This window comes from Chondrus crispus, genomic scaffold (assembly GCF_000350225.1).
Source record: "Chondrus crispus Stackhouse genomic scaffold, scaffold_457, whole genome shotgun sequence".
Taxonomy (NCBI): Eukaryota; Rhodophyta; class Florideophyceae; order Gigartinales; family Gigartinaceae; genus Chondrus; species Chondrus crispus.
In genome coordinates this window covers 16,138-42,201 of record NW_005179360.1, presented here as the reverse complement: position 1 = coordinate 42,201, position 26,064 = coordinate 16,138, and the positions used below count along the sequence as shown (strand labels likewise).

Sequence of the window (26,064 nt, the reverse complement as noted above, 5' to 3'; positions counted from 1 at the left end):
AAGATATCAACACGCAACGTTTTGAGGTTGGTCAAAAAGAGGTTTTTTTGTCATTCTAGAAATGGCTGGAAAAGACGTGCAGATCTCACCAAACGCCATCCTTCCGCAACGCAGAAGTCATCTGCGGTGGCGAGAGTATCGTTTTCCTTCTTGTTGAGCAAACACAACTTGAGAAAAAACAAGTTGAAAAGTAGCCTCATATGAGGTCACTTGTCGTCTAGACACTAGATGTAGCTATGCCTTTTGTGACAAAGTAAACCGTATTTACAACCGCATATCTTCTATCTACAACCGTCGCAGGCTATGTGCATTGAACATCGCTTTCAACCACCCTTCTTTTTGCGTTTCCTTGACTCGGCTTTCTTCCTTCTCCTCTTGGCTGCCCGTTCTGGGTTTATGGCGAGTTCAAAAGCAGCTTGTCGTTTTCGAGCTTCCTTGACCTCATTGCGCTCATTTCGCAAAAGCTTATACATGCTGTAATAGGCGCCACCACCTAACACCTCAACAAGCGCTTCCTGCAGTGTCCCAGCAATTTCCTTCAACCCATCCATGCCAATATTTTCTTGGCTCGCTACTAAGCTTTCATATCCTCTGTTTCCAACCTGAGAGACAGTTGTTGGGGCTTTGTGCTCTAGTACCTTCACAATAGGGGCGATAAACAGCTTTTGGTTTGGGAGAACGAAGTCAACACCCCACCACTTGGCGATCACGTGAAGAAACCGCATAGCACAACCGCGCCGAAGGCTGTCTGCTGCTTCCGTACCTGGTCGCGTTGCCAGTCCAGATACGCGGCACACTAACCAATGCAGACCGGGATTTCGTGTTTTCAAGCTTGTGGGGACAATAACAGCGTTCTGGTTCTCTTGTTGAATATCCCTCTTTCCAGCTCTGGGCTCTCGCGCAAGGTCCCCAATGGCAGGGTTGTGAAATAGTACATTCGCGATGCACAATATATTTTTAAGACATTGATGAACAAGGCTTTCTGAAATAGAGGATGCCTCGAGTTGTGCACAACAGCAATTCAGAATATTGCGAACATTTGTGCTTGACTCCCAGAGCAAAGAAAAAGGTACCGCCGGCCTTTTTTCAGCAGCTCTTTTGTTGTCTCCATGAACGCTCAGATGGGAACCAAGCAGTCGTGCTGATGAAAGCCTTACCCATGGATGCTTGTGTATCAGCAACAACGGCAAGGAGTCCCACAACTTGAGCGTGTGCTGCTGCACCTCGAGACGTTCCGATTGTACTGCGGTTTCCTGAACGTCAAATGCACTTTCAAGGGCGTCGAGAAGCCCATAGACGGTCTCCCACTTGCCTTCTCCCAGACGGTCAGTCAGGACAACAGTAACGACACGAACAATCATATTGAGCTGGGAAGATGTCATTCGGCGGCTCTTGCATGCTCTCGACAGAGCCACCGCCCCTGAAAGCTGAACGTCGTCTTCGATTGTAGTTATGACTTCAATGTGATCATCAATAGCGATCATATCCGACTTAACGCCCGCCAGGGCCGTAGACATTTGCAGCAGGCTGTAGATACCCCTACCTGACGATGCCTTCTCAAATAGCAATTGTAGAGCTTCCGAAGCACACGATCTGCAGTCCCCGTCTGAGTCTCGTGCGGCACTCGCGGCAAGTGCCACAAACAGATATTGCGACTCATCCGTCAGTGCATCGCTTGGGAACTTCAATATCAAAGTTCTTATGACCTGTAAAGCAGCCAAGCGTCCAGTTGGCAGTTCATAATTCAAGTTTCGCACGAAGAATTCCAGGTGTTGTCTAACCCGTTTTGAGCCGAGAGGGAATGAAACTGCAAACTGAACGGAGAGGGAGGTACATGATGACCGTAACGACGAGGACTGGGAATGAATGGCCATCTCGTTAACTCTTTCGATAGCGTCATAGACGGCTGAAATCATTATTTTTGAGCCCACTGCCGCTTTCAGAAGCGCAATGGCAGCTGACCTTGCTTCCAGCCCTCCACTTTCCAAACTCTTGCATGACACGGATATCAAAGCTTCTACACGATCTTTGGATAAGGCCTTGAATCCTCCGTTACTACCATCATACATTAAAACTGCTGCCGCTCGAAGGCAAGAATTGAACAATACATCACCATGAGTCATCACTCCTCCACTGTGCGACAACACATCAACAATTCTGTCTGACATCATCTGCGCAACGATACTTTTGTTCGACAACGGTAACTTCATTAGCTTCTGGGTTGCCCGTAAAGCAAAAAGGGTAAGAGTGTCATGCTTTGTCCGGAGAGCCTGAACAATTAGTGGCAAGAACGGTTCTAACATTGCCTGGTACTCGCGAGATTCGCTCGAGACGCCGCTAAAGAGTATTTGGTTCTTAGACACGACAATGCACATAAGCTGTAATCCAAAAGAGACCATCGTCGCACAGCCCCTGGAAACTGCATACAATTCTTTCAAAACATTAGCCTCTGGAGGCTCATGATCACTCCTAGTTGCATCATGCAGCCATTCTGAATCTTTCTGAGCCGAGATAAGTTCGTAGCAAAACGTCAGCGCATCTTTGGACTTCATCGAACAATTTTTAGCGAGGCCAGTCAGAACTCGACCGAGAAGGTTTTCTGTTCTTGAAATGAGTTTCGAAGACGATGTGCTAGACAGCAAATTTCGGAAAGGAAGTAACACAATGCGAGCACTCTTGCCAAAGTCAATTTGCTGAGCTAAAATCTCTGCGCATTCGCATGATCTTATCGCTCTCGAAGAGGCTTGTTTCTGAAAAAAAGCTGTTGCGTTGGGATCCTCGAAATCTTTTCCCGACGTGCTTGCTCCACTCTGAAGTTCATCTGCCAAATATTTAGCGATGATTTGCGCTGCACCATCGAGACTCAGGGAGTCACTGTTTCCGTTCTTTGAAGTATCATTGGTCTTGTCCCGTATCCCCACCAGTATAGAATGTATGACGTACACACAGGCATCCTTACGAAATCCCTCCTTGAGAGCCGAAAGTACTTGCTGTATAATATACGGCAAATATCGGGTGCCTAGAGTCATTATTATAGAATTGAGAGCCTTTTTGGCGGAGTCACGAACCGCAGTTTTGCGTGATCGCAATGCATTCGCCAACGGGGCCACTAGCTGTGGAATAATCACGTCTCCGTCTGAGCCTGGAAAACAGGTTAGTAGATGTGCAATGGCGCTGGCCACTGGGGCACGAAACACTGCACCTGATGAGCCTCGCTTGTAGCGATTCTGCTTTGTCTGCACCAGTTCATTGATTTCAACATGATTACCGCCGATACCTCCCGCGGTAATATGGCCCAACAAAGCTGGCAACAAGTTCCCCGTCAAGAAATCACGTGAGGGTCCGTCTAGGCCGTCTTGCACAGAAATGGTGTGGGGGATTGCTTCCACTACAGCAACAAGGAGTTTGTACAGAGTCCTTGATCGTTTCTCGTGTTCGCAGTGACGTATATCTTTCATGAGCTCACGTATACATGTTTTCAATTCTGGCCAGGGCAGCCAGCGGGCAGCAACTCCAACAAGCTCAATTGCCCAAACAGCCACATCGCTTTCCGCCCCTGCTCGTGATTCTGCATGTCGTGAGCTTACATTGCGTTGCTCAACGTCTTCAGATAATTCAAGCGCAATTTGCATCGCGACTGGTAGAGCGAAGTGTGAAGCAAGTGAAGTTAGAGCATCGCGACTCGAGCAGTCATTCGACTCGAAGATAGAATTCCGAATCAGGCGAAGTGCTCGACTTCGACGGTGAGCTTGCAAGTGTACAATATTATCAAAGAAGTCAGAGTCAACGTCTTTTCGATTAGAGAGAAGTTTTAGCAACGGAAAGGAGGAGTACCCATTCCATTCATCATGATTCTCGACATTCTTTGCGTGTCGAACTACTGCGGCAAATGCTTTAGTATACTCTCTCCGCACTGTTCCCGTAGTTGCAGTCCCCACAGCTTCCATCAACAATCGGAATATGCGACTTTGGCAAACTCTTGCACTGTTCAAGTTCGAAATTCCAGACCATTCCCCAATAAGCTGCAAAGCATAGCCAGAGGTCCCGCGTACGGCCACATCATCAAACATCACTAAGCAGATACAGCCATGTGTAATTGCAGTTATTGCGTCAGCAGAGCAAACCACGCCATGAGACTCTGCAGCAGAATTCCCCGGTAGTGAAAACCGTACTTCTCCCGGGGAGATGCTTTGGTCGGTCGACGTCTCCGTTGCGCTCTTGAACGCACTGATGACTAAATTCAAGCCATCGATTCGGCAGTCCACGTCAGGAGAGTCGACACGCGACTTTTCCATTGCGTTCATCATTTGTAAATAGTTCGCTGCGGCCTGCAAGTCTGGAGCATCAAGAACAGCCAAAAATTTGCAAAGCTGGGTGTATGTTCCAGGTTGTCGCACAAACCGGGCATGGGAGAAAAATGGCAGTAACTTCATTGCAGATGCACGCACTTGTAAAAGGCTCTTGTTAATTTCATCCACATTTGTGGGTGTCCTTCGAACAGACAGCTGTTGTGAAATTGCCGTGAGTACTCTCAGTGCGTGCTCATATGTGCTTTCAAACGTGTGAGAATTCTCTAAATAAAGAACGAGTCCGGAAGCAATACTGACCAGACCATGGCTCTGCAACGAAGAGGTATGTATCATTCTTTCTACAACAAGCAAGGCTTCATGGAAAATAGGATCCCAGTGCTTTCTCGCATTTCGTTCAGTCAGCACGTTCTCAGTTAGTCTATGCAATAACTGCTGCAGGGCTGAAACGAGCTCACAGGTCACTTCAGAGTAGTCTGAGGAAATCTCGATGACTGAATCAGGCTGCTCACTAGAGGTCGTCAACTGCGGAATGATTAAATCACAGATACCACGTGCAACGACAAGAGACATTTGAACTGCTTCGGGAGACGAGTTTTTCGCTTTGAGTACGTGCAAAGACCATATAACCGCCCATGGTTCCTTCATTACCACTAGCTGCTGTTCCTTGGATGGACTGGACTTGAATACGGCGGCAACGAAGCAAAGAAGGCTTGGTAGCCCACTATTGTGACTCCTTCGAGTGACTTCAAAGTTACTCTTTCGCATCGCCGCGAGAACAGGAAGCACAATATCTGCACTACTATGCGCTCTTCCGTCGCACATCTTTGCGAGTATGCGGAGAGAACGAGATCTGATTGCCTTTGCCGTAGATCCGCTAGAGGCGTTCTGCAGCATGGCCAGACACGCTGCAGAAAGTTTTCGACATGAAGCAGCGTCGAGGGCTTTTAGACAATGCTTCATTATTGATTCGATGGAGGTAAGCTGACCCATCTGGACACTTACAGGTGGAAATCGCTTAATTGAAATCGCAGTGCCGTCACGAACCCCTTCTTGAGTTTCGCTTACGATGCCGGCCACCGGAGCGAGAACCAGGTCAATGATCCTTGGTATTGCGATGCTTATTGGAAGATTTGACACGATGAATACTAGAGCTGCAGCGCGCCTAGATTCTGTCCGGTTTGCTTTGCCTGTCATTTTTGAGAAACATATTCGCAGGACGACATCGAGTATGAAGTCATCCACCTCCGTAGGGATGTTTCCTCTCTCCCCAGATTCTAGGTTCGGGAGTAAGGTGTCGCCCAGTTTGCTCAGCTCATCTCGGAATGTTGCATCTTTGGTTAAGCGGATGAAGGATTCTCGATAAGGCTTCAATGGATTCAAGCGAGTCGAACTAAGGCATCTAAGGCACTCAAGTTGAAGTGCGGGATTTGGACGCGTGAGATCAGTAAGAAGACGGCGGCGCAGTAAAAGCTCTCGATCATCCGTGTTAGTCAGCCTTAAACCACCCAACTTTGCGAGTAAACTGGCAAAGCTGATGGCTAGTGAGTCTCCTTCGCTTCTTGAAAACAAACTGGGGTCAAGATGCAAGTACGATAGCAAAATGTCGTTCCGAAATGCGGAAACAATGTGATGGTCTTCAGAGAGTATTCGAAGAATTTGGCGCAACATTGTTGAGCTATCTGTGGTGCCCTCGAGGATCCCTGGTTCATCGCCTTCCTCGGTGGCGTCTTGCATTTCTGCTATAGCCTGACACACTTTCTCCTGGCAATGCATCTTCCATTCTTCATGGTCCCACTGCCTTAATGTTTGTTGCCAAAACGCCATCTTCTTCCTGCCCGCCCCACTAGATGAACGACTTCTCTTCAAGTGCTTCACGCCTTCTCTTGGAAGGTGGTGTGTCTTTAGAAAAGCCTCAGAAGTGCCCTCTCTGCTTTGATCTCTATTAGATTCACTTGCTGGGTCACATGGCCCCTTGCCTTCAGATCCTGCCAACTCCACATCTTCGACATCAAGATCTGTATGACTTTCTCGTTTCGCATTAGATAAGAGAATCAAATTGTTTTCAGCTAGTTTCAGATTCTGCATCATCACGCCTACTGCTTCTTTGCCCATGTGAGAAGCAGCGGCACTCCAAATGCTTCCAGCACACTCCCATAGCATCTTGAATGGTGTGCGAAGCAGTCCAACGCTAAAGTGCACGGAGGCTGTAAGAACGAGCCTGTGCACATTGCTGGATTTTGCAAGAAGGCGAGCCATTTCTCTCAGCAGTCGCAAGATCTCATCGATCTCAGACAACGTCGACAGTGTACGTAAAACATGTCGTAAGGCAGCGAAGAAACCTTTGGGAAGTGACCCTTCACTTAGAAGAGAGCTTTGCATGTCCTCTATTATTCCCGATACATTTCCGCGGAAATCATTCTTGGAGTAGCTCCCCCCCCTAGAAACGCCTTCGTCAAGAAGACAGCATGTGATGTCGTGAAGCATTTCAGTTGTTTGCATCCTGACACTTCTCTCCGAAGACCCTAAATTTGACGAAAGCACCTCAATATACTTTTCCGACTTTTCAAGTCGCCGCTGAAAAATCTTCTTCGCCTGCGTGGGAAATAGTTGGATAAACCGGACTAAGGATTCTATTCCTAGCGGCGTCACGGTTGATTTCTCCGCTGCCACCAATATCCGGTCCACTAATACCAAAAGATCGGACTGGAAAGAAGGGGAATTGTCCCGCAAATTTCCATCTATTTGAACGATCACAGCGCTCAAGAGTCTTCCATCCCCATCCGATTTCAGGCCCTTCATCGAAATAAGGCCCTGTAGGGCTTCGGAGTCATTGAAAAATGGAACGAGCGAGAGGTATTCCAAGGCACTTTCCAAAAGACCTGACATTGGCTTGTCTCCACGCTCAGCCGGTTTGCTACTTGCCTGCTGCGAAACCATCGTCAAAAGCTGCCTTTCGAGTGTCGGTATTCGGAGTTTCTTTACCGATGGCAATCTCATCCAGACCTCACCTCTCGATGTGGGCCGCAGAACGGCTAGAGCCCTATTGAGAGCAACAACGGATACTCTACAGCTCGAATCATTAAGCTGCATCGGGTCCGTTATCGTAGCAAGCTGATCGCACACTTTAGAGAAAACAATGAGGACTGATTGATCCACCAATTGCAATTTCCACGTCTGCATCCGAACGATTACATCAATAGCACACAATAACGTATCGGCCTCCGTCGTGTTTGACACCTTCGATAAAACCGAGCAAAACACTCGAAGCGTAGATTCTCGAGACTTATCGCCCAAAGATGTGCAAATTATGATTGCTATTCCGCCAAGGCATTCGTAGACGACATAAGCGTTCGATGCAAAAGTACCAGCCCATCCCGAGAACGCAAGTAAAAACTTTTGAAGAAGCACCTGGTCATGAGAAGAAGTTACGCTTCTGTCAGTACTTTGAAGCCACCGGTTTGACAGAAACGCAACGTTTCCAGTTTGCTGTGCATTCCCTTCTCTCTTCGCAGCATTCCCCACTTCGAGAAAAACGAGGCCAACCGAGCGAATGTCAGCTGAGCTTTTAAGATGGCGGGAAAGACGGGACAGACAGAGTGAAATAACCTGAAGCATGCGGTTTCTGTTCTCAGTAACAAACTCATGGCCGTTCGATGCGCTCGCGTGGAAGTCGTTCGCTCGTAGCACAGAGTGACGAAGAACTTCACATGCTCTTGAATGAAGGCGCCCCGAAGGCAGCCGAACTGCTTCATACAAGGAGTCACCCAAACCGTCGAGTAGAAAAAGATCTTTTCCGTCCCTCAATCTATTATCTTCTGAGACTTCTAGGAGCTTGCAGACGAGATCTTTCACCAGAACGACGTCTCGGGATTTCCGAACAATGTATCCGAGGCATGACTCCGCCGTCATCTCTCGCACGCGAAAGTGTGCGTTACTTAGAAGGGGTATCAAGTCAGTAATAGTCTGGGCAGGATTAGAAGCCAATGGATGCAAGCATTCTTTGGTTATTTCGGCTAATGTTGCGAAAAGCGGAACCATGGAAACTTCCGGATCCCACAGAACTGTAGCAGTTGAGCCCTTCGGAACAGCGTCATCTGTCAATTTCCCGCCTGTTCTGCCGGTATCTAGGATGACAGCAAACATTTCAACCATACGCGAAAAGAATGGAAGAAATTCTTGTGAGCCCAAGTCTTTTGCCAAGGCGGTAAGGCAGTTGGCAATGGACGGCGTGGCTTCCGCTGCATTCTTTGTTGAGGAAAGCAGGGCGTCAAGTGTTAAGGTGACGATCCTCTTTCGATTTCTGTATATGAGCGGGAGTGAATGAGTGAGCGGTTTGACTTGTTGAACGTATTCGGAAAATGTGGTGGTGATATTGATTTCGGAATTAGCCACCAATGCGGCGGATAAATGAGAAAATATCGTATCATCGGGGTTGACGTTGGATGAACTGGAATCGAACAGAGTAGATGGAAGAGATGAATGGCGGGCCGAAGCGTTTTTCAGTCGTTGGTTAAGAGGAATAAATCGCCATCGCTGCCCCCCGGTGGCCAAAGACGTTTCGTCCAAGGCCCTAATGGGCCCCTCTCCAGTGTTGCCTCTCATATTGTCATGTCCTCGGATGCCGGAGAGAAGATTTGGAGAGAATGGCTTGCAATCAGGAGCACGCCGATGTCAAAAACAGTAGAGCGCGGTCGAAAAGGCAAGTCGCTTGCAAGCGGCAGGCGGCAACAGGTAGGCTTAGGAGCTTGCCGACGGATTTCCCTACGCCACCGCCGACGCCAAAAACCGCAGGGTGTTCGGCTCTGGCGCAAAAACTTCCCCAGAATCGTCGTCGGGCTCATACTGAGTTCTACACGTGTAATTTTGTACAGCAATGAGTATTTCTTACCGTCCAATAGAAAGCGTTTGTTTTTTCCATCACTTCATCAAAGATTTCCTTCACGACACGCGCAAGGAAGGCGAAGTCATCTGAAGTCTGAACGCCAAAATTTGATCCAGCCTTGAGCCGCGAAGCAAGGTGAGCCACCTTCTCAACGAACAACTTTTCATGCCTGTGAATCAAATGAGAGTCGTGCAACAGTGAAAGGTCTGCCTTTCGGGAAAACTCATCTGAGAAGACACGAAATACATCTGTTGCGATGTCGCGCCTACAAAGCCATAGAATGGAGCCACTTGTGTGCCTCTGCATCCAGGACTAGATTACACTGCTTTCTGGCAGCTCTGACTAAAATATCCTAGAGGGTTCTTTGCCGTACGACGAAACGTAATTGGTCAGATGTGCATAGAGACTACATATCGGTTGTCAAGCTTTGAGCCGGCGAGTTGCACCGATTGGATGCATAGTGCCGGACCGCTAGAAAGATGAAATGCTGACACGGTGGTTTTCGGGTTAGAATATTATGCCCTCTAGGACCGGATCTCGTTTCTTTCAAAATACTTTCGTATTAGTTGTACAGTATGCCGATAATAACCCAATTGCCGTCAGTGGATTCAAGGGCGGCAAGATTCTCAAACACATGTAGCATCTTCGCCCGCCGCTACAGTCATGCACACTAACAAATACGTCGTGCTGAAGTGCTCCATTATGTCTTTCGCGCCGATTCTTCTCTGTAAGACTTTGAGCAATCGCACGGGCGAGCGCCTGAAAAGAACTGGAGGCGATGCAGACTGATGCATTGGTGGAGCGGGGTGGCATGCAATGGGGGCTTCGAAGCCAGGCAGGTCTTTTATTCACAGGGCCTGTAAGAAAGGAGAAGGAACGTTGCGAGGCGCCATTGATTTGAGTAAATTTTACGACCGCACTACAGTAGATTGAGATTGCATAAAATAGTGACAGGGCCTCTCGCACCACGTTCATCATGGGTGCTCGAAGTGCACAGCACTTTACTATACACGTGTATAGGAGTGCTGGGCACTTCATGTTGATCTCAACACACGCCCTGTGGGCACAGGGCGTGAGATTCGTGTCGCACATTTGAAAGTTGCACCACAGTACAGAGCAGTACAGTATACTGTAAGGCTCACATCACAGCCTTGACAAAATTGTACTACAGTAAATCCAAACAGCTCATGGTTATGCTCCAGTCATCCGTGTGCATCGCAGTAACCGTTACACGCGTCAATTGGATTCACCACTCGACCGACCCGGTCGCGGGGAAGGAACAGGGACGTGGGCCTCTTTCCGATCCTTAATATGTTTCACCATCATCATCTGCGTCCACCATGATGGGCCCAGCAGTGTGCATGCTGCACGATGGTTACGTTCTCAGCAATTGTGTTAGAATTCCTCACCAACTCGGCCGCAGTTGGTCATCGTGGAGAGCCCGACCTGATTGATGCTGCCTAGCTTTGAAGCACAATCAGCAGCACTCAGAAGAGACTAGTTTGTTGGAAGGACCGATTGATCCGTCTTACTCTCCACCTATTCGGTAAAGGCTGTATGGGAGACTTTCGTTTCTTTTTCCGTCGTCGACACGACCGTGGTAGGCTTTTCTCATTCGCTATTTCTTCGACCCTTGTACTTATATGCCTAGCTTGTCTTTCCACATTTCTATTTCAAGGAAAGCTCTCTCGCGGCGCTGGGAAATGTAAAGATTCATGGATATCGCTCCCTCACAAAAGTCCAGATGTCATGTTCATTTCAATTGTGGCCTCTGATTCTATCGTTCACTCTCTTGTCGGTGTCAATGAGCTTCAAATCGAAGATCAGAACTGTGTGTATCGTCTCTACACGAGCTCAGAGCGGGTTCATGCTCAATTTTCCAGAGAATACGATGGGCTATGCGTCCTAAAGCAAAAGAAGTGCGCTGTCGACGTTCGACTTCAAAGCGGTATGCGGATGTGGGGTGATATCACCCTCGATGACGTTCCCAAGAGCACCGCTGTCGTTTTCCTCAGGGACGGTATCAAGTTTACGACCCGTGCAATGGATTGGTTGAAGCTTGCGCACGTCGGAATTGACAAGTACTACACAGCCGGCGGACGAAGGGAGTATGTCGGAGCAGCGATTGGCTGCCATGGGGAAATGTCGCTTTCACCATGGTGGTCGCATGTCGTTGGGCCTTTGAATACAACGTGCGCATTTTCTCCGTCGCGAACGGGTCGAGAGGATATGTGGGCATTTTTTTCGCAGTGGTTCAAATCAAGAAGGCGGGAGTGGATTAGCTGGCCTCATATTTGGGAAGAAGACATGTCTGTCCCCACATTTCGGCGGGGAGAGTCGAATTCCAAGCAAGATAGGAAACTAATCAAGTATAGCACACGCGTGGGGAAGAATTACGGGTATGTAGGAAACCCTTATCTCCTGTGGGAGAGATGGTTTACTAGGTGGGCAGCGAGCTACACAATGCGTGTTATTTCAGCAGAGTCAAACTTGGGTATACGCCTCCCTGGTGCGGCGCCTGGGACAGATAAGGATGGCATTTCTGCTGCGTCAGACGAAAGCGCAAAGAAGATACTCTCAACGCAGTACGGGGACAGCGTGAGAATTGGGTCGGTTTGGTACGAACCGTTCGACGCAGAGTTTGGCAAGCGCTACTTTGAAGCTTTGCAAAGTATCGTTGCTGAACGCCCAACCATGGTATCGATTGCAGTGATCAGTTCACAAGTTTTGGAGTTGACGAAGAGCTGGTTGTGCAACGTGAAGCAGGCAGGCTTTGAGCCACCGCACATCTTCTGGATCACCTTCGATAAAGAATCAAAAACCGTACTCGATGCATCTGGTGTTGGGCGTACTATAGATATTACGGACGCGTTGTCGCCGGAGAACATGGATAGCGTACATATTCTCGACGGGCAGCCCGCGTACTGGAAAATGATGTTGATGAGGGCGCGGCTGATTCGAGACTTGCTGGACAGAGGGATTGATGTGTTTCTGTTCGAAACGGACCAGATATGGCTTCAAGATCCGTTCATACGCATAGGTAAAGAGGTGCATGCAGGGGCCGACGTGGTTGGGACGCTGGACTCAGAACAGAAGATAGCAGGAAGCATGCTATTGTTAAGAGCACTATTGTCGACAAGACGATTATGGGGCGAGGTGTATCACCGGTTTCGACTATCGTACGATGAAATGCAGATTGAGACAAAAGATATTCATTCGCAATCAATTGTCGCACATGATGAAACTCAGCTAAGCGCTCTGCTGCTCTTCGAACGGGATTTTACGCAGGACTTTCCGGTGGCTCTTGGTTTACTCGACAAGCAAGCCTTCGTTGAGGGATCATGGTACACGGGGACGTACACGAATGAGGATGCGAAGCGACCTGTGACGATTAGCAACAACTTTGTCTCTGGAGCAGAGGCGAAGAAGTCACAGGCGCAGGAGTTCGGACATTGGTTTTTGAAGAGAGATAATATAACGTGCGACCAGGTTTCAGTGAGGAAGGCTCTGCGGTATGAATTTTTGCAGATGCCGGGACGTTGGCACAAAGAGGCAGAGGGAGATTGATATGATGATAGAGGGAAGAGGGTTTGGTCGCGACGCTAATACCCGTCTACTACCGTACAGGCCTACCGTACAGGCTTGCATTTGTTTTGGGGACATGGGGAGAGTGCTTACAGTTGAATTAAATAAATATAAAAAAGTATTGGCGCTGTGCGGTACAGTAGATAGTACAGTAGGAGTATTCCAACAAGAGGGCGCGTCGCTTTTTGTCAAAGAGCGCACCAAGCCATTTCATGCTCATCTGCTCCCCTGTTTCTGCCCGAGTCGTAGATTCGATTTCTCGAAAACCCGCCCCTTTTTTCTTGCCGACCCCATGCGCCATCTTAATCTCTCCCTCGACGCTGGAGCAATCGTCACCGGCGTCAACACGCGCGTGCCTCAGCAAATCGTCCACCAGGCCGCCCTCGCTCTGCGCCAACTGCTCGATGCCGACGTCTCCCCAGAAGATCCCAGATGCCGCGCCTTGCTCCAGCTCGTCAACTCGGCACGCCTCCTCATCCTCCCGACTTCTAACAATGGCGCAAAGGTTGCACATGACCTCAATTCGAGAGCCATACATTCCGGGGACACCGAAACGCCGCGATGGATTTGAAGCTTGCGGATCCTACTGCTTGGAAGAGGACCAAGGAGCAAGATTACGCGTTTAGGGAACTCACTGCTATGCTATTCTACCTCAGCTCCTCAACGCCTTTCCCTCAAGCTCCTCCCCAAGCCAGCGCGGAAGGCCACGGACGCTCTCATTCAACTCGTGCGAGCCGATACCGACCTTGGCGCCCGCGCTCGAAACGAGACCCTTTTGAAGTCCAGCAGCTTCGCTCATAAGATGCACAAACTCCGAGCGGGCCAGCGCCATGCCAGTGTTCGGAAACGACGTCTGATGGGCGATTCCTCCGACGACCTTTCCTCGACGCGCGAAGACATGTTTCCTCCCCCTCCGCCGCTCCCAGTGCCAGCACAGCCCCCGTCTACACATGCATTTAGCAGAACCCCTGTTCCAGCCCCATTACCTTTTCAACGTTTTATTCTTCCCCGTCGCAGAAACCTGGTTTACTCGAGCCCCGTTCCGTTGCCAATGCGCAACATCCCGCCACCCCCAACACTTCCTGCACTAACACCTCACGTCAGCCACAACGTGCTGCCCGTTCCCATGGCGCAAGAGGCTCCCCATCCACCAAATCTGCAACAATCCCAAGGCATTCCAAACGCTATGCTGCCCCCGAATCAAGGCGATCAACCTCAACGCCCATTTTCGCGGTTCCGTCCGCGAGAAGAACATTCTTCACGTTTTATTGCCGCAGCGCCTGCCATGTCAAATCTGGTAGAACCTTTGATACCAGTCAACGATGCTTCGAGCCCCGAACGGGACGAAATGGATGTGATTATGCATACGCTGAATTCAAAATATCGTTCCCCTCAAAACGCCTTCAACAATTCCTCCAAGATTAGATCGATTCTTGCTGAAAGGGAACGAATTTTATACCGACTTCTTCGTCGGCGCCAGGCTGAACTCGCCGCCATGCCCCTCGGAATGACCGAGCAGACGCGGAGAAAGGCAATCATTGAAGCAAAACAACTCTCTCTACTGGACCTACAACGCATTGCTCGCTTCAGAGTGTGTGGAGAAATGAAGAAAATGTACTCTCCTGTCATTCAAGAAGATGGTGTTGTGCCTACAGATCATCTTACAAGATTATTTCGTCGACAAGACCCTCCGATATACTCCTACACGGAGGGTTGCCCCAGGATAACGCCTTTTGATGGTATCAATGAGCTTCCGTCCCGCCCGCCCGCCGTTGTTGCACAAGATAGCATCCGACTAGCTCACGCAGATTTGTCAAGAATGGACATGCAAAGGCAAAAGCGCAATCGAAGATACCAAGCAAAGCTACAAGCACATGTCGAAAATTTTCAAAATGCGTCTGCATTTGCCAGAAACTGCAGGGCTCGAATATGGAAAGGTTTGGAAAGACACTTTCTCGAAAAGAAGCGTCTTGAGGAAAAGAAGAAGAAGCTTGAACGAATGGAAAGACTCCGTTTGCTGAGAAGCAATGATGAGCAAGCGTACTTGAGGCTTCTTAATGACACCAAAAATGAGCGCCTTCTGCAGCTCGTGCGACAGACGGACAACTACCTCATGCAGATAGGTGCCCAGGTTGAAAAGACGCGAGATGTAGTTAATGATTCGAATTTGGAAAAGTCGGACAATATGTTTTCCCAAGAGCTGGGTATGCGACAACAAGTGCCGATCGAAGCAATGCGCAAGAGACGGGACATGTATTACACAGTAACGCATTCAGTTCAGGAAGAGGTGAAACAACCGTCCATCATGGGTCACGGAGAACTGAAGTCTTACCAACTGGAAGGCCTGAAATGGATGGTGTCGCTATACAACAACAATCTGAACGGAATTCTTGCTGATGAGATGGGGCTGGGGAAGACTATCCAGACAATTGCATTGATCACCTATCTCGTGGAGGCGAAAAAGAATCCGGGCCCATATCTCATTATCGTTCCCCTGAGCACAATGGGCAATTGGGTGAGGGAATTAGACTTGTGGGCCCCAAGTTTGAAAAAAGTGGCGTACCGCGGTGACAGGCACACCCGTCGAGCGATTCAGCAAAAGCAGATGAGCGACGGAGATTTCAATGTGCTTCTAACGACGTATGAATTCACGGTGAAGGATCAGCTGGTTCTCAGTCGTATCCGCTGGCAGTACATTATCATCGATGAGGGGCATAGGATGAAGAATGCAAATTGCAAACTGGCCATGACGCTGGGCGTGCGGTACAAATCTCGAAATCGCTTACTGTTAACCGGTACCCCACTGCAGAACAACCTGACGGAGCTTTGGGCTCTGCTGAATTTTCTCCTGCCTACAATTTTTGCTTCTGCTGACACGTTTGAGACGTGGTTTAAACAGCCTTTTGAGTCAACTACTTTAGGCGACACAGCTGAGTTGGAAGAGGAGGAAACACTACTTATCATCAATCGGTTGCACCAGGTTCTACGACCGTTCCTCTTACGAAGACTAAAGACGGATGTCGAGTCTCAGTTGCCCGAGAAAGTTGAACATGTCATTCGCTGCGACATGTCATCCTGGCAACGAGTGCTTTATCGCCAAGTGCAAAGTCGCATCGGGCTTTCAACTGGAGGACACAACACGTCGGTGAAGTCGTACAACAATCTACTCATGCAGAGCAAGAAAATCTGCAACCACCCCTACCTCTTCTACGATGCTGAGGCGATTCTAGATCTGCCGCAAGACCATCTGGTTCGCGCTAGTGGGAAGTTTTTCCTTCTGCAGCACATGCTCCCAAAATTCCGGATACATGGTCACAGAACGCTCATATTCTCACAAATGACAGCGGCCCTTGACTATCTTGAAGATTTTCTAGTTGCCATCGGAATTCAATATATCCGACTCGATGGCAATACACGGGCAGACGATAGACAGAACCTTTTGAATAGATTCAATGAGAAGGATTCACCATACTTCTGCTTTTTGCTTTCAACAAGAGCTGGTGGCGTGGGCCTCAACCTCCAATCCGCTGACACAGTAATAATTTTTGATTCAGACTGGAATCCAATGATGGATTTACAAGCGCAAGATCGCGCTCATCGTATCGGTCAGACGAAGGAGGTTCGAGTTTACCGCCTAATATGTTCTGGTACAGTCGAAGTAAAGATCCTTGAACAAGCCAATCGCAAGTTGCAGATTGACGCGCAGGTTATTCAAGCTGGGCAATTCAATAACAAGAGTACGGAAAGCGATCGCCATCAGATGCTAAAAGACATTTTGCGGCAAAAGACCGATGACGGGGATGAGGTGGGTGTGGTTCCTGACATGGAAGAATTAAATCGGCTATTTGCAAGATCAGACGAAGAATTTGAAGAATTCACGAAGTACGATGAGGAATGCCGGGAAACAGGCGCTCTTAGGCCGCTTTTTGCAAAGGATTCGGAGTTGCCTGAGTGGGTGCTGCAACCTGAAATGGATTTTAAAACAGAGGAAGAGAAGGCGAAGGAAATTTTGCTATCGCATGGTCGAGGAAGACGGCGACGAAATACTACGCAGGGTGTGGACTTTACAGATGCAGAATGGCTGAAGGTGATGGAAGGAGACTTAACGTATGATGAAGTTTTGGAACGTCGGAAGGTGCGCAATGCGCGGCGTTCTCTGAAGACGGCGGGACGAAATCGTACAGAGTCAAGTGATACGGGGTCCGGATCGACTTTCAAAAAGGACGTCAAGACAGAGACGGCAAGTGTGAATGGAGGTGCGGTAGTGCCGAGCCGAGCGGATTCAGGAGGCGTATCATCGGCGGGAGCAAGCTCGAGCGATGCTACAGGTGAGTTAGAAGAAAAGTCGGAAATGAGGAATGGGATGGTAGCATCTCAAAATGGACGAAAGCGGCGACGAGGAGGAGACGCCGCGAGCAAGGCGGAGTCACAAGAGACGCAGCGGCGAGAGCAATCCAGCGAGGTGGAATTATCGGTGGCAACAGGTCGGGAGGAAGGGAATGGAGACCTTGGATTTCCAGTGAAACTCCGACTGAGAAAACGGCATGCACAAGTGGAAGATAGCGGCCATAACGAGATGATGGACATAGACTCCGGCAATCAGACGGACCACACGAGACAAATGAACGGGACGGTGTCTTTCAGCCGTGAGCGAAAACGAAGGCGACGGTTGGAGGAGGAAAATGTTGACGGGGATAGTGGTGGCCCTGAAAAGGGCAGAAAGAGATCACACAAGGGTGAGGGAGGTAGAGATCTAACTGGTGGAGAGGAGAGGGTAATACTTAAACTTCGGCTGCGACAGACTGCGAACGGGGTATAGAGTGAGTTGGGACGAGGATGTGCATTAAAACAGTTTTGTACAAGGGCTGATGCCGGCGCCCATAAAGCGGAGTCCGAATGTTCCATTTGGTACAGGGTTCATGGCTGCAGCTGCTGGCGGGTCTTTCAATTCTCTGCAGTACAATCCATATGCGCAGATGATGTAGACATGCGGCACGGCAGTGGCGGTGGGTCAGCGCTGCGAAAAAAATGCGTGAAAGTGCAAGTGGAAGGGCGCCGTTAAGAAGGAACAATGTCAAAAAGGGTTAGTTCTCGGACTGTAAATACACTCCAGATAATATGGAACAGCCAATCAGAGCAACGAGGCCTTTATGGCCTTTAGGGTTGGATGACAGCCATTGGCTGAATTGCATCTCTATTGGACACATGATTGGCGGCTGTGGCGCCGGACTGGAAGACCCAGACACCAATGCTGGACCCTTCCCAGCCCGGTGCAGATTCTTAAATATTCCAAAAACACGCACAGGCAGCCTCAGCACACTGTCGGCGGCCCTTCCACATCCCCACGTGTCAAGTCCTCAGTGGATTCCTCTTTCTCTACCGTCGTCGTCCGTCGCCTTCCCGCCATGAACAGGCCGTCCCCTTCCTCTTTCGTCCAGATATCACGGATCTCCATCTTTACCTCCACAACCTGCCTTGCCCTCTCCCCCACAACCCCGCTCTCGGCCTCCGCTTCAGTCTGTTCATTTAATTCCCTCATCACTCTCACACACTTTCGCTCGTCTAATTTACCACCCCTTGCCGTCATGGGCAAGATCGCTGATCCCCTCCTCAAGCTCCGCTGCGTCCATTGTGGAAACACTGAAACTCCACTTTGGCGTGCAGGCCCTGACGGACCGAAGACGCTGTGTAATGCATGTGGAGTCCGCTACAAGAAGGGCAAGCTCACAATTTTTAGAGATAAAGATGGCAACCTCACCGCCGTGAAACAGGAAGACACCCTCCCCGTCCACGTACCTCCAGCCCCCAAAAAGTCAAACAAGAAGCTTCAACAGCATCATGCCCCAGACCCTCCGTCCAAGTCAGACCACTCCCACCCATCCTCCCCATCAGAGCCCGCTGTGAGACGCCCAGTCCGCAAAGTCCCCACAGAGGGCGTCTTCACCGCAGCTCTCGCGAAGAAGCCTCGCTCCAGGTCGCGCCGCACCAATGCTGGTCAGCTTCCCGGTCGCTACTCGTCTAAGTCCCTTCCAGATGACGTTGCTCAATGGCATTCTCCACTCACTTCTCCGAAGAGCTTTTCCTCGTCCCCTGCCCAAAGCCCTAGAAATGATGGTAAGCTATCTTGCCTCCCTGCCTTCCATAGTAGATGTACATCGCGTCATCGCAGCTTTCCGATTGACCCCGCGAACGTTGTTCTAGTGTACCGATTCTAACAGTGACAACACTCTTTCTGTTATTATTTTGGCGCGCTTTCCTTATTTTTGATTATTTTTTCTCTGCGCGACCCACTCCTTACCTGCACGTGCTTTCTCTCTCATCAAATGTCATTCCCTGTTGTTTCGAACAGGTGGTGTATGTTTTCAACTAGCGAGAGGAGCCTCGGCTCTTAAAATTGATGACCCTTTGCCATACCATTGCGATCCCTCCGATGAGGCCCTATTTCCGGACGTCTCATGCCTTGGCATCGATTCAGGTGACGATGATCGCACCACTGTAAAATTACTACCTATGGATGCCGACCCCTCATCAGCAGAGCAATTCAGCTTTGCTTTTGGCGAGCTAGGCAACAACGCCTCAGTTAACATCGGCCTCCCCGATCGAGTCAAGGCATTGCGAGGACTCGTTTTGGATCGCACGCGAAAAGTTTCCGCTCGCTACGAGTCAACCGTTGTAGGCCTGTGTCGTCTCTGTGAGGAACGCTGCCTTCGCTCCTGCTCTAACGGAAATGGCCAGCCTTGGACCCTTGAGGACTGCAAGAACTATGTACGATGGTTTTCTCAAGAGCAAACCGTCGGGTTTGTCGCTAACAAGAACTCGTCATGCAACCCAGGAATCAGCTTAAGTGATTCCGATGAGATGGACATCACTGCCGGATTCATGCTTCCGGAGAAAACAGCATATACCTCGGCCGTTGAAAATCTGAAGGCCTTGATGGATAGCAGTGAGCTGGCTGGATTTGCGGAAGCGTGCATGATTGAATTGCTTTGTGAGGATGTGGCAGCTGCTCTGTCGAAGGGGGTCTTTGCTGGTAAATGCGCAGGGGTGCACTTCCGCCTAGCCCAGTCGTCCTTCCCCAGCAATTCCATCGCCGTCCGTGGATAAAATTGCGCCTTGGGGGCATCTTCGAATTGAAACGAGTTGCACACTTGCCTGTCTAGAAGCGAAAATTGGAGGCGACTTCAGAGGAACAAACGCGAAGCCACTGTTCGATTGTACTCATCCAGTAAACAAGCTTCTACTACCATTTTCATCTATTCTTGTATCTGCTTCTGTTAAGTCTGATTACATCAGGGCTTCAGTGTGATTTTTCCGCCTCACCATCGTTGAAACCCAGGCAATCAGCCAACAGAAAGCAGCAGGGGGTATTTGGTATTAATCCCGTGTCTTTAGGCATGTCTGCTAAGTTGCCTCGTCCAGTCTCTTGAAGCGAAAGTCGTTATCTAGGTGAGAATGTGTGGGCGTACCTGCAGATGCAGATTTCGACATTGCGAAACGGGAGTTGCCTTTCGCGTCACCCTGCGCGTAGTTTCCGCACTTAACCGAGATCTACGAATCAGTAATTTCTTTTGTTCAGTAGATGTAATTGTCTGAACGCCAAGCCAGCTCAAGAGATGAAAAAACATATAGAGTACATAAATGTGCTTTACGGATGCTAACACAACCATGACCGTGCTGCACGACAACCAGCAAAACGACGATTCGAACGTCATGTTTTGCCGCGTCACCCCACCAAGCAGCAAGTTGCACCAAACATCACAAACTCGCCAGTGTCCAAAAACGCACCTTGAAAACGTTGCCATCGCGCACCACAGTGAAGCCAACGCCATACCGCACCAAACGAGACGAAATGTAACTTGATGCTACAACCGTAAATGAAATAAATGAACAGCCCTACCTCGGTCGGAAGTAGAGTTAGGCGCCTAACTAACTAGCTGCAATAGCCCCTACTTCGGAGGCCTTGAGCGAGTCCTCAATCTTGACCTTGGTGATACGAGCGGTCTCTTCCTCCATGGCGCGAATGTTGTCAATGCCGAGGCCGAACCACTCATCAATCCAGCAAAAGAGCTTCCGATGGCATTTCAAAAGCGGGACCTTCATACCGTAATGGTGGCCCCACTGTTCGACCTTAGTCTGCAAGCCGAAGACCTTGAAGCGGAGCTTAACGACTTTGTAGCACGTCATGATGGGGTCATGGTCCTCTAGGAAGGTGGGCTTGAGGTTGCCGCGGCCCGTCTTCTTTGACAAAAATTGTGTAGGGTTCTCCCCTTTCTCCATGGGGATGGACGAGTCCTCGCATGCGATGTTCATGTACTCGACTTTTCTCTTGGCCATGTCGGCTGGCGGGAGGTTGACGGCGTTTTGTTGGGTGCCGCGGTCGTCGGCGTGCATGGTGTCGACGGACATGACAAACTTGTCGCCAAAATAGGCGTTTCTGTATACTGTTTTGCAACGCGGGAAGGCGTTCCACGAGTACTCGGTGATGTTGGTCATGGAGTCGGGGACGAGCATGGCGACGAATTTTGGGAGCTTGCTCTTGAGATACATGACTTTTTCGCTGCAGCGGGAAACATGGGGTAAAACGTTAGTCGGGATGGATGAGGTGGAAGAAAGGGATGGAAGAAAAGGGATGGATGAAAAGGGATGGATGAAAATGTAGATGCAACTCACGTGTACTGACCAGGTGGCATGTCATGCCTGTTAAGTGGGGATTTGGAATCGTAAGGCTCGTTTCGGACGATTTCAATTCCCTCGCCGGCTTGCTGGCCAGACTCTTCCTGGCTTGCCTTTGCCACCATATAGAGCTGGGCGAGGTTGTCTGCAAAAGGGAGGGTGAAGTGGACGAAGGCAGGGGCAGCGAAAGAGTCAGCGGTGATTGAGAAAAAGGACGGAGGGATTAGATGGAGAGAGAGCAAAGATGATAAATGGATGGGACGGTATTGATGGACGTACATTCTTTTGAAGTCATGGGCATGGCGATGCGGTATTCTTTGATAAGCATTGTGAAAAGAGGGGTTAGTGCGGAGGAACGGAGGGTGGGAGGGAAGGGTGCGTGCGTGCGTGAGCGGATAACGAGTGGCGTGGTGATGTGATGTACAAGGAGGCGAAGGTGTGGCGGAGGTGGGGCAAGAGAGGGGGTAGAGTTTAGAAGAGGGGGATGATGAATTGAGGGGGCGGGTCGTAATTGGAGTGGGGGAGCGCAAAAAAGAGTGGAAAGGGGTGTGCAGTTAGGAAAGGCGACGAGCAATCGCGCTGATGGGGCACAGGGTGACAGTGCGCACAGGACACTGCTCACTGGAGCATTGGGCGACGCGTGCTGACATCGAGAGCGACTGATGGCCTTCGTCTTGGCGTTTTGCGAAATATTTGCGCCGAGTTTTCGGATTTTCGGAGATGAAGGGATGTAGAAACTCGGTGTGTGACCGGGTTGCGCACACTTTCCAGGGCAGTGAGAGCTTAGAGCATCTCCACCAACGCGGAGGTAAATGATCAAATTACAAAAAAGAAAATGAAACGTGTATGATGCCTGTCCTATCTTTCTCAGCGAATCTGGCGTGTTGTACAACGTGTACAACGTATGATATTACAGTGCAATCGCGATAATTGGGACTGTACGGTGGACTGATTTCTGTCCCAATTATCACGACGTCCCAATTTTCGAGAGCTCGCCTGAACACGTGTAACGACACGTGGGCCCCTCGCAGGTTCATTTATTGATCCACGCATCCATCGTTGACTGTTTCGCAGCACATTGTCTTTGGCGTCTCACCTCCCCTTGAAGAGCGGAGACAGAGCTTCGAATCGCGTCACTGACGTTATACGCGTCGCATAAACGCTTGCAACTGGCGACGGCCTGTAGTTGCTCCTTGAATGATGGAAGAGGCGTCACTTCACCAACATCAATCTCGATATCCTCTGAATCTTCTACTACTGACTGGTTTATAATCTGGTCGACAAGTTGCTTGTCAGACACTCCCGCAATGCAGTCATCTTCACCGATAGGGTTGACCAGATCTTCAATGTCCATTCGAACATAAGGTGGAACCAGGTGCGCAACAGCGTTCTGAAGCTCTCTTACCTCATCCTGTAAGTTGCTTTCGTTGATTTCCGCAATTGGGCCGATAAGCCCAGTGTGTCGCCAGCAATTGGCGATGATGCCCGCAGCCATTGTTCTCCAAATTCGCTTGAATGAGAGCATGGCACTTACGATATCAACTTTGTAAATGTCGGATATGGTCTCCGCTTCCGCAAACTTCAACGCCCGATCTCATCTAGTACTTCCTATACTGTACTTTCTTTGACATTATAATTCCGGCGTCACATGGTTGTAATTTCGGGGTTGTATTAGTGGGAAGGAAGCAAAACTCAATATTCTGTAGCGAAGGTGCAGTCTCTAAAGTGCCGTGAGCGCTGCAGTTGTCAACAAGCAAAAGAATCTTTCGACCTTGCGAAGTGAAGTGTGCATCGAGCCGTTTCAGCCACTCGTAGAAACATTCTGATGTCATCCAGGCCCTCTTATTGGCATGGTACTCAAGCCCATAATCCTTTCCAGACTTCTTTGAATGGTCTCGGTCGCAAGGCGGTTCTAATGAACATGAGTTCAACCTTTTCTGAATCATCTGCGGTTGTGCACACTAACACTGTGATGCGGTCCTTTGCCTTTTTGCGACCAGGAGGGCGTTGCATGGCAACCGTGCGGTCGGGGGCAAGCTTGTAGAAGGGACCGCACTCATCAGCATTGAAAACATTTCTCCGATCGTACCGTCTTATCTTCTCCTTCAGTCCCGGAAGAGCATCGTCGGCCGCACCCACATCTGCATCACCGCCCTCTCCATGCGTCTTGAAAGAACGCAGACTCCAACGACGTTTGAAGATTGCCACCCACCCGGCGCTGAAGTTTAGCTTCATTCTCTCGCTTGGCTGCAGCGTTGCATTACACAGGTCTTGGAGCTTCTTGGCCTTTGCAATGATTAAAGGACCGTTAATCATCCTTCGCACGGATACTTGATCACAAATCCAGGAGAAGAGTGCCCGCTCAAGTTCCGGTTTTGCACCTCGCTTCATTCGAATTGATTTGCTCACCCTTAGTTGAGGTTCCCGAGTGGCGATGTTTCTTGCTTGCTTGAGGACGCCAGCAACCGTTGACTTGCCCGGGGTCGTATAGAGGCGAAATGTTACCTGACACCACAGCGCCATGACACGACATGTCGCACTATGATGACTCTCACTCCGGGGGAGCACTTCGTTACGCAGGGAGCGCTTTTGCACTTCGTTAAACGTGGCGTACTTCATAGCACTGCAGCTTTCAGGACGGTTCAGTATCGTGATGAGCTGAGATGCGCGGAGAGGAGAGGGAATCGAGCGACAAGTCAGATCTAAGCGTTCTAGTCTGCTGCCGTGCTGTGCTCTTTGATTTTGCTGAACGTTGAAGAACCCCCTCCAGAAGGTCCACCGAATCCAAAAAATCAGTCCCAATTATCAAATTTGGGACAACCGTAAAATTTGATTAAATTTGGAAGGGAACGAGGACGGTGGACTGATTTCTGTCCCGTTTATCACGACGTCCCAATTATCGAGTTCCCAATTATCGCGACTGCACTGTAATTGGAGGTGCCATATTTGAGAAGATAGTGCTATGGCTTCTGCAAGGTCAGAACTGGCGGTGAACCGCTATTCAAATGGACAACCCGTAAATTTACGTCGAGGAGATGGCTGATGATCAGCTGCTCCACCTTGTTGATACGCTGCTCACTAGCAGCAGTCATGACGACATGCCGCGCAAACATGGTGGCTCACGTGTTGGCAGGGCTCCGAACCTTGAACGAGGAAGACAAGCAGCTGCTCTGCGACTGTTTCAAAATTATTTCGCGGAAGCCCCTGTGTACAGCGACCAACAGTTCCGAAGGCGATTTCGGCTGTCTCGATAAGTTTTTCAAAGAATCAAAGATGCATTTGAAGTGCATGATCCTTTCTTTACACAGCGCCAGGACAGTACTTGTAGGAAAGGTTTAACTTACTACCAAAAAGCTACTGCAGCATTGCGTATGTTAGCGTATGGATCTGCGGCAGATTCATTGAAATGAATACCTACGTATCGGCGAGTCAACTGTGTTGCAGTGTTCGGACAGGTTCTGCGATGGCGTGGTGTGTTGTTTCGAGGAGGAGTATTTGAGAGCACCTAGCGACGTGGACCTACGAAGGATTGTGGCTCGATCAGAAGCAAGGGGGTTACCAGGTATGATGGGGGGCATGGACTCTGCAAAATGGTACTGTAAGAACTGTCCAACTGCGTATCATGGTCAGTATCAAGGGAAAGAGGGTGAGGCGACGTTAACGGTCGAGGTCATAGGAGATGACCAGCTTTAGATATGGCATTATTTCTTTGGCATGCCAGGGTGTGCTAACGACATTAATGTGTTGGAAGCTTCAACTCTCTCCAACAAGATTGCGGACGGAACATATCCGATATCGCTCGAATACGAGATAAACAGAGAAAAGCAGAGCATACCTTACTGGTTAGCTGACGGAATTTATCCAAGGTGGCCTTGATTTGTACAGACAGTCTCCCAACCGATAACGCGAAAGGAAAAGCTCATGGCCGCCTGCCAAGAAAGGTTTAGAAAGGATGTTGAGAGAGCTTTCGAGGTTTTACACAGGAAGGGGCATATCGTCGCTCGACCGACCCGCTCCTGGTACAGGCGTTCTATGAAAGTCATCATGAAATTTTGTGTGCTTCTGCATAACATGATGGTAGAAGGTCGTATTTACGGAGCAGATGCGACAAACTCTACTGAAGCCGCAGGGAGTGATATTGTAATCGGAGACGGAACTGTTCCAATGTGGGCTCATGGTGGACAAATGGGATCGGACCATCCTCACAGAACCATCGCAGCTATTTGCGCTCTGTCACGCTTCACAAATGATGAAGTAGAATATTTTAACACTAGAGTGCTCGTCATGGAATATCATTGGGCGTAGAAAGGGAGGGAATGATCGCAATCGCCGCGCACTTCGCGCGCTATGTGCTCTTTTCGCGGCTGCGTGCAAAGTCCGCTGGAACGCCCGCTGGCCGAGGAACGAGGCCGCCAAAAGCGCACGTCGATTAGTTATGATCAATTTGTTAATTTCTCAATCGCTCTCATTCGCTTCGCTTTCTACCGCAGAACCGCTTGATGTGTCTTTTTCTCATGCCTTGCTTTCCTCTTCTTTGCGGATGTCTTGCAAAGCGCGAGCTCGCATGATATTGAAGAATTCAACAGCTTCCGCTGTGTCACAAGTAGATGGCGC

The 26,064-nt window shown here is 49.5% G+C and overlaps 6 protein-coding genes; 4 read left to right on the top strand and 2 right to left on the bottom strand.

Annotated features, from left to right (window-relative positions):
* Positions 1–323: 323 nt before the first annotated feature.
* On the bottom strand, positions 324–8,912 carry CHC_T00000152001 (hypothetical protein). The gene has a single exon (XM_005719031.1). The coding sequence runs from the start codon at positions 8,910–8,912 to the stop codon at positions 324–326; it is 8,589 nt and encodes a 2,862-aa protein (XP_005719088.1).
* Positions 8,913–8,918: 6 nt separating this feature from the next.
* On the top strand, positions 8,919–9,314 carry CHC_T00000151001 (hypothetical protein). Its single transcript, XM_005719030.1, has one exon. The coding sequence runs from the start codon at positions 8,919–8,921 to the stop codon at positions 9,312–9,314; it is 396 nt and encodes a 131-aa protein (XP_005719087.1).
* Positions 9,315–10,749: 1,435 nt separating this feature from the next.
* CHC_T00009503001 (putative glycosyl transferase family GT77 cell wall biosynthesis) lies at positions 10,750–12,759 on the top strand. Its single transcript, XM_005719029.1, has one exon. It carries the CDS (start codon positions 10,750–10,752, stop codon positions 12,757–12,759), a length of 2,010 nt encoding a protein of 669 aa, XP_005719086.1.
* An 820-nt stretch (positions 12,760–13,579) lies between these two features.
* On the top strand, positions 13,580–17,639 carry CHC_T00000150001 (hypothetical protein). XM_005719028.1 is given in 2 exon segments: positions 13,580–17,596; positions 17,597–17,639. 1 exon segment carries the CDS (start codon positions 13,580–13,582, stop codon positions 17,594–17,596), a length of 4,017 nt encoding a protein of 1,338 aa, XP_005719085.1. The 3' UTR covers positions 17,597–17,639.
* A 543-nt stretch (positions 17,640–18,182) lies between these two features.
* CHC_T00000149001 (hypothetical protein) lies at positions 18,183–20,391 on the top strand. XM_005719027.1 is given in 3 exon segments: positions 18,183–18,891; positions 19,127–19,881; positions 19,882–20,391. The coding sequence occupies 2 exon segments, from the start codon at positions 18,183–18,185 to the stop codon at positions 19,879–19,881; spliced, it is 1,464 nt and encodes a 487-aa protein (XP_005719084.1). The 3' UTR covers positions 19,882–20,391.
* A 14-nt stretch (positions 20,392–20,405) lies between these two features.
* CHC_T00000148001 (hypothetical protein) lies at positions 20,406–21,909 on the bottom strand. XM_005719026.1 is given in 5 exon segments: positions 20,406–20,703; positions 20,704–21,334; positions 21,448–21,595; positions 21,730–21,778; positions 21,779–21,909. The coding sequence occupies 3 exon segments, from the start codon at positions 21,776–21,778 to the stop codon at positions 20,704–20,706; spliced, it is 828 nt and encodes a 275-aa protein (XP_005719083.1). The 5' UTR covers positions 21,779–21,909; the 3' UTR covers positions 20,406–20,703.
* Positions 21,910–26,064: the final 4,155 nt, after the last annotated feature.

Excerpts from the sequence above, each read along its gene's own strand:
- CHC_T00000152001 (XM_005719031.1), bottom strand. The coding sequence starts at position 8,912 with ATGAGAGGCAACACTGGAGAGGGGCCCATTAGGGCCTTGGACGAAACG.
- CHC_T00000151001 (XM_005719030.1), top strand. The coding sequence starts at position 8,919 with ATGTCCTCGGATGCCGGAGAGAAGATTTGGAGAGAATGGCTTGCAATC.
- CHC_T00009503001 (XM_005719029.1), top strand. The coding sequence starts at position 10,750 with ATGGGAGACTTTCGTTTCTTTTTCCGTCGTCGACACGACCGTGGTAGG.
- CHC_T00000150001 (XM_005719028.1), top strand. The coding sequence starts at position 13,580 with ATGCACAAACTCCGAGCGGGCCAGCGCCATGCCAGTGTTCGGAAACGA.
- CHC_T00000149001 (XM_005719027.1), top strand. The coding sequence starts at position 18,183 with ATGAACAGGCCGTCCCCTTCCTCTTTCGTCCAGATATCACGGATCTCC. Across the intron at positions 18,892-19,126 it reads CCAAAGCCCTAGAAATGATG|GTGGTGTATGTTTTCAACTA; the intron begins GTAAGCTATCTT and ends TGTTTCGAACAG.
- CHC_T00000148001 (XM_005719026.1), bottom strand. The coding sequence starts at position 21,778 with ATGCTTATCAAAGAATACCGCATCGCCATGCCCATGACTTCAAAAGAA. Across the intron at positions 21,596-21,729 it reads GCCCATGACTTCAAAAGAAT|ACAACCTCGCCCAGCTCTAT; the intron begins GTACGTCCATCA and ends TCCCTTTTGCAG. Across the intron at positions 21,335-21,447 it reads ATGCCACCTGGTCAGTACAC|CGAAAAAGTCATGTATCTCA; the intron begins GTGAGTTGCATC and ends TTCCCGCTGCAG.